The sequence below is a fragment of the Salvelinus sp. IW2-2015 genome, linkage group LG30 (assembly GCF_002910315.2).
Source record: "Salvelinus sp. IW2-2015 linkage group LG30, ASM291031v2, whole genome shotgun sequence".
NCBI classification, from domain to species: domain Eukaryota; kingdom Metazoa; phylum Chordata; class Actinopteri; order Salmoniformes; family Salmonidae; genus Salvelinus; species Salvelinus sp. IW2-2015.
The window spans coordinates 14,214,421-14,226,434 of NC_036869.1; the positions used below are offsets into that span (position 1 = coordinate 14,214,421).

At 41.1% G+C, this 12,014-nt stretch overlaps 1 protein-coding gene across 1 annotated transcript in view; it reads right to left on the reverse strand.

Annotated features, from left to right (window-relative positions):
- The window catches only part of LOC111955217 (metaxin-1), a 31,380-nt gene extending 26,149 nt beyond the window's left edge, over positions 1-5,231 (reverse strand). Inside the window, exon 1 of the mRNA XM_023975366.2 lies at positions 5,105-5,231. Within this exon, the coding sequence (XP_023831134.1) occupies positions 5,105-5,185 (81 nt within the window). The 5' untranslated portion in view covers positions 5,186-5,231. The remainder of the gene's footprint in view (positions 1-5,104) is intronic.
- Positions 5,232-12,014: the final 6,783 nt, after the last annotated feature.

Genomic DNA, 12,014 nt, shown 5'->3' on the forward strand with positions numbered 1-12,014 from the left:
AATCCACCTGTCGTGTCAGATTTTGAAAATATGCTTTACAGCGAAAGCAATCCAAGCGTTTGTGTGAGTTTATCGATCACTAGACAAAACATTACAAACACCTAGCAGCTATGTAGATTGGTCACGAAAGTCAGAAAAGCAATACAATTAATTGCTTATCTTTGATGATCTTCGGATGTTTGCACTCACGAGACTCCCAGTTACACAATAAATGTTCCTTTTGTTCGATAAAGATTATTTTTATATAAAAAAAACTCAATTTGTTTGGCGCGTTATGTTCAGTATTCCACAGCCTTAGGCAGGTCATCAAGGGTTGACGAAAATTCCAAATAGTATCCGTAAAGTTCTTAGAAACATGTCAAACGTTTTTAATAATCAATCCTCAGGTTGTTTTTAACATAAATAATCGATAATATTTCAACCGGACGGTAAACTATTCAATAACAGAGATAAAGAAAATGTTGAGCTACAACTTTCGCGCGCATGAACTAATCGAAGGACATTCAGCTATCCACTGACGCGATTTGATAAATCTCGCTCATTTTTCAGAATAAAAGCTTGAAACTATGTCTAAAGACTGTTCACACCCTGAGGAAGCCATAGGAAAAGGAATCTGGTTGATATCCCTTTAAATGGACGAAAGGCAGGCAATGGAACAGTGATTTTTCAAAATAAGAGTCACTTCCGGCTTGGATTTCCTCAGGTTTTCGCCTGCAAAATCAGTTCTGTTATACTCACAGACAATATTTTGACAGTTTTGGAAACTTTATAGTGTTTTCTATCCTACTCTGTCAATTATATGCATATTCTAGCATCTGGACCTGAGAAATAGGCAGCTTACATTGGGAACGTTATTTTTCCAAACATAAAAATTCTGCCCCCTAGCTTCAAGAGGTTTTAATACCTTGATGTGTTTTGTGCCCAGTATGTGTTTGTTCACTGGAGCAGGACAACACTGACACAGCTTTAGAAAATAGCCCATGACTTAGGAAAATATCTTAAGTGAAACCTGAATGAGATTACTCATTCTGTGGCCTGACAAAATAAAGCCCTGTCTGCCTTGTCATGGCAGATCATATAACACTGCCAAGTGGCCTCCAACCCCACAGTGGCTGCTATGCAGCTTTAGAGCAGCTAAGCAGAACATTCCTCCCTCCCTCAATCTGAGTGTGATGAAGTCCAAACGTCACTTTCTCAGCATGTCAGTACAGTAACTAAACAGTAGATTCCCTTATGTCTGAATGTAGACAGTTTGGGCCTATAGAGCTCTCATCTCTCTTTGAGTAGCTCAATTATCATAGCCTACCCTTTAGGCACTATCGTGCTGACCCGAACTGTGCTGGTCTGGTTTGGATATGTCTTTGACCCTACATAGTAATTTCTAGCATGGTTCAAGCAACTAACCTATGCGTAACCAGGTCAGCACAGAACAGTTCATCTCGGCTTGTGAAATGGCTATTAGACCACTTTAAGCTCTCAGAATGAAGACAACCTTAATACTCGGATGTGTATACAAGAAAATCACCTTTACCCCTCCCATATGGCCTCTGTGTGTGACTGTAGTTATAATAAGAGAGGGCTCAGGACATTGTACCATATGTTAGAAACCATAACCCCACCCTCATCCCCCTCGGTTGTGGGTTTAGTAATGGAGACCCCACTTTGTTGCAGATGAGAATGAAAATCATAAAATTTTTCCCTGCCACGGGAAAAATAATGGGAGTGTTTCCTTCCCACTGTGGGATTTGCCAGACGCTTTTAAATTCCATTTCCTTCAGAAAAAAAGCTATTTGGGTTTGCCAGCTGAAGTGTGTCTGGCTCGAGGGAGACGAAAGAAACACTAAGGTCTAGATCCCTATCCTAGTATGCCTAAGTCATTAAACAGAAGCTGTGGAATGAACATTGTTCATTAACATGGTTTTAACTACTGTCGATTATGCCAACACCTGCCTGAGATGGGGAGAGAGATGATGTAGTCTATGGTTTATGCTGTATAGACGGCATTGGAGCTTTAAAGTAAGAGCCTGGTAGTATTGTTCAGTGCAAATCATGTAAATTGAGAAAGCTCGACAAGCATTTGGGTTTCAGATCCCCTAAAAATACAGACAAAGGAGGGAGCCACAGTAATTGACAGAAACCTTTGTCAGGCAGCAGGACATTTCCTTGTGGCTCCCAATCATGTCTACACATATTTTGCTGGAACTTACACTGCATGACCAAAAGTATGTGGACTCAAAAATCTTATCCCAAAACCATGGGCATTAATATGGAATTGGTTCCCACATTTGCTACTATAACAGCATACACACTTCTGGGAAGGCTTTCCACTAGATGGTAGAACATTGCTGTGGGGACTTGCTTCCATTCAGCCACAAGAGCACTAGTGAGGTCGGGCACTGATGTTGGGCGATTAGGCCTGGCTCGCAGACGGTGATCCAATTCATCCCAAAGGTATTTGTTGGGGTTGAGGTCAGGGTTCTATGCAGGCCAGTCAAGTTCTTCCACACAGAGGTCAGTACAGGTGCATCAAAGCTTGGACCGAGAGCCTAAAAAACAGCTTCTATCTCAAGGCCATCAGACGGTTAAATAGCCATCACTAGCTGGCTTCCACCCGGTTACGCAACCCTGCACCTTAGAGGCTGCTGCCCTATATACATAGACTTGGAATCACTGGCCACTTTAATAACGGAACACAAGTCACTTTAATAAATGTTTAAATAACATTTACATACGGCTTTACTCATCTCATATGTATATACTGTATTCTATTCTACTGTATTTTAGTCAATGCTCAATTTTATAGACCTGTCAGCAGCGAGTGTGGGGAAGGGGTAACAGGGCATCTTTCCACAGGAAACACAATTATTTGTAAATTATACAGGGGGAAGATTGTGTGCTTATTTATGTTTTCTTCCCCTTTCTTGGCTTTTCTCTAGTTTCTTAGATCCCTGCTAGTTGGGTGGTGGTGATGATGGCTGCATGCTGTTTAGACAGCTGCACTGGACAGTGAGATAATCCATGCTGGGTAAATTAAAACAAAGACAAGTAATAACAGGCTAGCCAGGGTTCAAAGCAAGTCCCTATAACACCAACAAAAGTGAGAGCCGGTCCCTTTCCAGTCACCACCATTCACAATGACATTAATTGTGTGTTAGTTAAATGAAGTCTGCCATAGAATTAGGAATTATAATAATGTAATAGGATCTCTATGTTACCAGCCCTCCGATGTTCACTGGAGGAATGAGCCTCCATATTAATTACCCTATGCCGAATACAAAGCAAACACTAGGCTAACCCCTTAAATCGGTTAAATTATTGACACCTTTTCTTACAGTCAAAGATCTCAAACACCATCTGGTAATTAAAGTCATGAAATAGCCTAGCCTTGTGTTTAATCTGTCCACAAATATTTGGGTGTATGACCTCAGAGAATTGTATGTTTAGTTAGAAGTAGTAAATTAAATCTAAACAAAAAACTATTGCCATTGTAAATAGTGTAAATGTTTCACTTCACAAACGAATGCGTATTGTGGACTGGACATTGCAGTGGCCACTTATCAGTCACTTTAAGAAAAAAAAAATGGCACTATAAATTACAAATTGAATTTAGGCCTAACAATTTTTTTTCAGGGGTCGCAAATTATGAAATTGGTGTCTGAGCAAAGACAGTTTAGCAAAATAGAATGGAAAGCGTTTGACATAACCGTTGACAATTTAGGCCATTAACGTAAACTCACCCCATTCCGTACAAATGTGCGCAACCGCAACATTCAAACGAGGCTACAAAGAAAACTAATGGGACTGTAGCGACTGTGTTGACTTCAAAATCGGGGGTGTGAACTAGGTTTATATTCAAGCGTTGATCGACATGGTAATGGCTCTATATATTATTGGAGAAAAGTTGAAAAAAAACGACCCTCCGTTACATCGTGGCGTGTCATGTAACGTACAGCACGCATAAAGCAACTATTTCTGTCTTACAATCTCTCTCCACCAGGTGAAGCACTTCTCTCATCGTTTAAAAACAAGAAATGTACAGTGACGGGGGTAAGGGGGGATACCTAGTCATTTTTTGCATGCGATCATCATTCTCAAAGCAGCTGTTTACTTCTAAGATCACTTTAGCACCGCCCTAAAAACCAGATTCATATTCGACACAAACCTTCAAATAGGTATGTAATGACACATTATATAAACTCTTTATAGTGTTTTATTTACATTTTAGAGGCGATAAGGTGATAAGTTGGACAGATCGAGTGAAAAAAAGCAAACTTTCCACACAACATCTCTCCTTACTATCACGCATTAGTTTCGCTTCCCGACCCGCCATTTTTAAAAAGACCCGACGGGGCTCATTGCCTGCTTGAATTATGCAGAAACGGGCAGCGTTTAGGTCATGTAAATTATTATGTTGGAAAGGGGAGAAATTGTGCTTTACAATGGTATTGACAGTACAGTTGATCTGGAAGTATTACGTTTTTGGGGCGCTAAAATAAGGGCAATTGTACGGACCAAGGCGATGTACGAGTTTACGTTACTCGATCCTTGGCTTTAGCTAATACCAAGACATGTAGCTAGTTCAAACTGTCATCAAATTCAGCACTAGAAATTCTCAACACAATATTCCAACAGAGTAGTAACGTTACAGTAGGCCGTTTAAGTCATGTCACACTTGACTTGTCAAAAGCAAGCAACCGGAAACCTGAAATTGGCTGATAAACCAGAATTATAATGACAGAGCTCCCTGACCAAGTTCCATATCCAACTAGTTAACGTTACCTGGCTAAATAATAAGAGCATGTTTTACTGGATTTGAGCTAAATGTTATAACTGAGCTAACATAATGGGAACGTGACGATCATTGACCAGCCTAGGATTGTTGGTTCAATGCATGTCAAGTTGTCAATAACACATGATGTAGTTAGTTAGCTAACATGAGTGTGCATTCCAGTCATTCATCAAAGCGGAGCTAACCGTTAGCTAGCTAGCTAGGTCACCTCAGTCCTCACCCTCTGTGGCCTTGTGTTGAAGGGACATTATTTATGCGACGACAGTAACGGTGAATAATAATTTACGTATTGTAATAACCTATTGTATTTCTTACCAAAACGGTTAGACAGTCTGTATCAACTGAGGGTAAACCCCAATCGCCTTTCCAGCAGTACAACTCCAAGGGGGCAGCCATCTTAATTTGTTAACCCTTCACTCGGAAGCTAAAATGCGAACGCCTCGATAACATCGACAGTGTCATTGTGCAAAATGGTACGCAGCATCATCTGGATGTGTGCAATAAAAGTTAAACATTCACATTCTACTACCATTTCGGTCAAGCCTTCTCTACATACAATTTGATGCATACGTTCGATAAATCCACACAGAACGCAACGCAATGCTGCAAGGCACACGCAGCGTTCTATTGGAAATGAATGTCCTTCTGGGGTACCAAAACCCTAAACACTGTCGGTGTGATCATGGCGTTCGCGCCACTGTAACCACTGACAACAATCTCAGGACTTCCTTAGCAACGTTGAATGAAGGCACATATTTAACAATGAGCTCTTTGATGAAGACACAAGAAGGGAGGACAAAGATGGTGAATACATGAAGATACCGGTAGTTCACTGAGGCTGTTTACCAATGAAAAAAATATTCTTCTTCGATGAGGTTTAATGGCGGTTGGCATCAAATAAATGTTGTATTACCGCCACCTACTAGACTGGAGTACAACCCCCTTACACTTAGCTTGAATAAATAAATAAATAAAAATATGAGTGTGGTGTTAGATGGTAGGGTATCTACCATCTAACACCACACTCATATTTTTATTTATCTTTATAACAAATTACACCACCCTACTATTTAAATCTATTTAGTCCTACCTCAGGCCAACAACCTGAAAGGCTGCAACACACACCCAATTACTTCTCTGCAGCTGCCACCACAACCTCAATTTTCTGCAACTTACGTTCCATCCCTGCAGTACAGTTGATAACCATTGCTATAAATGCTAAAAATCCAATCTCACTGAAACATATATCACTTGTTGGCCAATCCATATGTACTGGTAAAGATCTACTACTCACACCACTCCTCTAAGGATCCTGCCCACTTTACCCATCTACCTCTACTTTCTTCACTGCCTCAGCATATGACAACTTCTGCACTACTCTAACCCTGGAAACCTCAACATGCCTCTCTCACACGGGACATTTCTGATCCCCAGCCCCATGGGCACCCCTACAATTAACACATACCATTACTTTCCCCAATGCTACACATTAATTTGTCTCATGCCCTTCTGCACACTTCTCACACCTAGGAACCTCCCTCCTACACACTGCCGCCACATGCCCAGAAGCTTGACAACTTGACAACAACAACATAATTTGGCACAATTATCGGCACAAAAGCTGAATAAATGATATATCCTAGCATCACTTTGTCGGGCAAAGACTCAACATCAAAACCAGTCTGATTATTCGACTGCAGCCTCTCACACCATTAGTATAGCTTCTGTATCTGACCAGGGTCAGTACTGGTGTGAAGGGAACAGATTCTCTAGACCCACATCTTCATAACCAAGTGACGTGTTTACTCTGACTATAAATGGTGAGTTACTCTCTTGTGTGCGACTTTTTGTCATACAGTTGGACATTGAGTCAATCATAGACATGTTATGTGTCAGTAGGCTATTCTGCCTCACTGAATTTTGATCAGTTACTCATCAAGAGGACATATCAGGCAGCAGATTCGATAGATGTTTTCCTGTTGCATAACACCCTTTTCTTAATTCCAAAAGATAATCGTCCAACAGCCACACTGAAGTCCGGCCAAAGGGCTGTATTCACAGGCGACACAGTGACACTGACCTGTACAGTCGAGTCTTCTGGGTGGACAATCTACTGGTACAGACACAGCCAAGGCTCTGACCCAGTTACTATCGCTGGATACTCCTACACAGCCGAGTCAGTGTCTCAGATGGAGTGCAGTACTGGTGCAGAGCTGGGAGCGAAGACCCTGCCTACTACACCCTGTACAGTGATCCAATCCAGATAAATATTAATGGTGATTCTGAAATAAACTATATTTTTTACCTAAACATGAATGGATGATGCATTTTACTTAATTGTATTGTCTACACATGATCCATTTACAGTTCTTAATGTAACCTCAAGCTTTTTGTCATGAGTATCAATTAATATATTCAGAATTGTAAAACGGAGATTATTGTGTGTGTTGTGTTTGTACAGACAGACCCAATGCTGTTGTGACCTTGTAGTCTGACTGGCCCCAGATATTCAGTGGAGAGATAGTCATTATTAGATATAAGAGACTGGGAGTATAAGTGGTATGAGGACAGGATGTCCGGCTACTCCAGTACAGAGCCCTAGTACAGAATCAGTCCTGCCAAAATGACTGACAGAGGTTCAAACCCTGGAGACTCAGTGACTGAGCTGTGGGGTTAAAGAGTTATCTACAGGCTGGAGGTTCTTCTGGAACAAGATTGTTCGATACAGAGAAGAGTAACCTCTTGAGCCCCTATATGACATAAGTAATGGGAATGCAGGGAGATTCTGCACTCTTATCCCTGCTGGTTCTACTTACAAAGGAGGATATGTGTGTGTGTAGCTGGGAGAGGCAAATAGCAAAATTCAGTTTCTCTGGTCAGGAGGTAAGCCTCTATGGTTCTGTCTGTCTGCCTGCCTGCTTGTCTATCTCACACTACTGTATCTCAGTTGAAACTCTGACCAAGTATGTCTTTGTATTAGATATGCATCCTCCTTTAGTTTATTTTACCATAAGTCCCAAGAAAACCCAGCATTTTGCATGGAAATCTCTCATATTGAGCTCTGAGGAGAAGGGGAACGCTACTGGATAGAGACTGAAAAGTTACATACAGAGGATACCTGTCAATGTCTGTCTGACTATAACAAGGGGTCAGTAACAGGGTCCACATGTACCATCAGCTACACACCTGAAGGGGACAGTGGAGTATACTGGCGTGAATCTGGAACAGGAGAGTACAGTACTGCTGTCAACATCACATTGCATGGTATGACTGTTGTACTCCATGAAAATTGTAATTGTAGAATTCAATGCATTATGAGATACAAGCTCAAACGAAATTGTTAAATTGTGTGTGATGTCTGTCTATGACGTCTATAGTGATGTTGATTAATGCATGCCGATTTACAGTGTAAATATATTTTTGCTGTGATCCTGGAGACTGAGGGAGAATCTATTACTATGTGCTGTGGATTTAGATATCAGGACTGAGTACTACAAAGACGGATTACGCATCAAGAATGAGACCACCGGAGAATTTAACTATCCCCATAGTGGCATAATCAGGCAGATGAAAGCTCCTATAAGTGTATGTCTAATGAAGGAGAATAACTAGAGAGCTGGGTGACAGTTGGAGGTGAGAGAACCTATTTGACCACTTGTTATCTTTTCATAATGTCTTTGATAGTCTAAGATTTGTTATGTTAGTGTTAAAAAGCATAGGTTTGGAGGTGCAACCTTTGCCAGTCAGTTGTCAAGATATTTATTCTATATTTTATCTACAGTAATGTGTCCGCTTCAATAAATTATATTTATTCTCTATTTCATATACATTTTTCTTTGAGTATTGGTCTGTTTTGCGGTCCTTAAAGTCTCATCAGTCCCAGCTTTTGGATCGTCTTCATCTGTCCCAGTTGGGGGGGATTGTTGGTCTTGTGGGCCTGTGTTTTACTGGACATTCTACTGATACTGCTGTGTTTATATAAATATGTCAAAAGTGAGACCTTTACTAGAATTCAGATGTGCTGGCACTACTAAAAGACTTCTCTGGAATGGGGTACTTTTTTGGTATTCCAAAAAAATGACCGTAGCAACAATCTTTTTAATTCATGGTGCTCTTATTATTTTTTTAAAGCTGACAATGCTTGCCATGCTTTAAAAATAGTTTGATATGTCCTAACAAACTCCATGTGGTGATTTGTTGCAGGTTCTTGAGGGGGATGGAGGGACACCCCTTCAGAGGAGGAGCATGAGAAAGCTAGGAACATTCATGTTTTTATGCATGCATACACACCCACGCAGTTATGCACACACACACGCACACACACACATGCACGCAGCCAGGTACACACACACATACACACACACACACACACATGCATGCGGCTATGAACACACATGCAGCCATGTCAACACACACAATAACAGCTTGTACATGAAAGATTTTAAACTTATTTTATAAGCTATATTTTATTGAATTGTGTATTAATCATGGTTTGATTGTGTTGAACTATATGCTTGTTAATATGCTATTCTATGGGCCTCCCGGGTGGCGCAGTGGTCTAGGGCACTGCATCGCAGTGCTAGCTGCGACCGGGAGGTCCGTGGGGCGACGCACAATTGGCCTAGCGTCGTCCGGGTTAGGGAGGGTTTGGCCGGTAGGGATATCCTTGTCTCATCGCGCTCCAGCGACTCCTGTGGCGGGCCGGGCGCAGTGCGCGCTAACCAAGGMGGCCAGGTGCACGGTGTTTCCTCCGACACATTGGTGCGGCTGGCTTCCGGGTTGGAGGCGCGCTGTGTTAAGAAGCAGTGCGGCTTGGTTGGGTTGTGCTTCGGAGGACACGTGGCTTTCGACCTTCGTCTCTCCCGAGCCCGTACGGGAGTTGTAGCGATGAGACAAGATAGTAATTACTAGCGATTGGATACTACGAAAATTGGGGAGAAAAGGGGAGAAAATTAAAAAAAATATGCTATTCTATGTTTATATGCTATTCTCAGTTTTTTCCATTGTGGTCTGAGAGGCATTTGAGAAGAAGTCAGTTACAGTTCATATGATGTTTGATATTATCAAACATGTGGAAGGCTGTGTGGAAGGCTGTGTGGAAGGCTGATGACTCCGGGTTGGTTGCCTCTGACAATGGCACTTGCCAATATCCCTTACAGAGGTCGGGTATAGTGAGGTACTTGTGTGCTCAATATGTCGCACCCTGATCGGTTTCACCTGTCTTTGTGCTTGTCTCTACCCCCCCTCCAGGTGTCGCCCATCTTCCCATTGTCCCCTGTGTATTTATACCTGTGTTCTCTGTTTGCCTGTTGCCAGTTCGTCTTATCTTGTCAGGTCTTACCAGCGTTCTTTCCCACCTTCCTGTTTCTCTAATTCTGTTTCCTATTTTTTTCCGGTTCTGCCCATTCTGCCTGCCCTGACCCCGAGCCTGCTTGCCGTCTTGCCTGTACCTGCCTGACTCTGACCTGATCACGAACCTCTGCCTGCCCTCGACCTGCCCTTTGCCTGCCCCGTGTTTCTAATAAATCATCTGAGAACTGTACTATCCGCCTCCCGTGTCTGCATCTGGGTCATATCTTGAGTCATGATACAATAAGCTTAGTAATATCATCCTTTCTAAGCAGCATAGGGTAAAGGTAAAATGTTGAAATGGAGATTTCATCCTGACACCCATACAAAACCTAGGCATGATGTGGAGTGTTCGGTTTCAAAGTCTTTTTAAAATGTATTTAATTTATTGTTACCTAAACTCAACCTTTTCGCGGTTCTTGCATCAAAAATTGCATCAAAATTCAACGTCTGTGGTAAGTGGGATAAAAAAATAAACATGGACACTGAGAACCCTGTAGAGGCTCTTCAAGGACCACGGTATAGGTACTGTATATAGCAGACAAGTTAGGTAAGATATTAATCACATTCTACCACTGGGCGGCACTAACTGCATACAGATAGCCAATAGATTGCAGGCAGCCAGAATGGAAACATAGTTTTTTATAGTTGAAAATCAACAGAAAGTCTGCACCCAATGTCTCACTAGCCTGTGAGTAATATGATGTTCATTTGGTCATACATTGGTTAATACAATCCCAGCCTTGAAACATTTTGTGGCCATGGAAGAAAATTCAAGATTACAGGCACTGTACCTCACTTGTGTTGTTGATTATTAGTGTTGTGTTGGATAGTCAATCACTCAGCTCAATCATAGTCTAGACAAAAATAATTCATCAAACGCATTTGGCGTTTCATCATAGTGGTCTCTGACTTGTGGCCAGACTCGCTCAGGTGTAACAAACTTAAACTTGAGCCTTTTTTTCAATGGTGAATTGAATGTCATTGAGAAAACAGAAAAGTGTCATAATCAAAACATTTTTTGGAAACATCCTTTCTGAAATGAAAAGTAATCCAATGTAATCTGATTACAATATTTTCGCTGGTAACTGATTACAGTTACAGTTTTTTTGTAATCAGTTACTCCCCAACCCTGGTTTTATTCATAGTTTATTTTCAGGTTGATGAATTGCATCCCACAGGGTTTGCCATTACGCAACAGAGTGTAAATCGTTCCAACATGACAAGTCATTTGGGTGGATACAAGGACCTAATAACAGTAAGCAAAGGCTCCAAGGCTTTGCGACAGCAAATACAACCTATTATAGATGGATTAAAAAGCAATTTTACATGCTGGTGACAAGCTACATACGTCAAAAACTTTCTTTGTGTCCTCCTTTGCCACACAACTCCCTTCCCTTTTGAAGCACAATTATAAGAATAGGTTAGGCAAAAAACTAACGTCAAGGAGAATATTTGTTTGTGTATAAACAGATCCTAATCAATGACAACATTTGAAATTGAGTTATCAAGAAGTTTAAGTTCAATATAAAAGAGCTGCATCATAACCAAAGATATTAAAGCATTTTGATTGAGATACTGAAAATGCTGATTTTGAATGATTTTGAAAATCACTTTTCTGTTTTAGTCTAACTGAGAAAACAACATCAGAGTACAGTGTTGGAAAAACACCTATTTGGTTAGCCTTCTCGAGTCTCAAATGCATGCCTTCCTCTCTCTGTCTAAAATGTTATTAATAATGTTATCCATACGCTAACACAACTATTTAGCTATTCCAATAATAAGCAAGTTCTGTCTGACTCTGGCATCATAACTGAGAAGAATGGGATAAGTGATTATTTTAATCGTCATTTTATCTCGGTAGGCTTTTTATTAG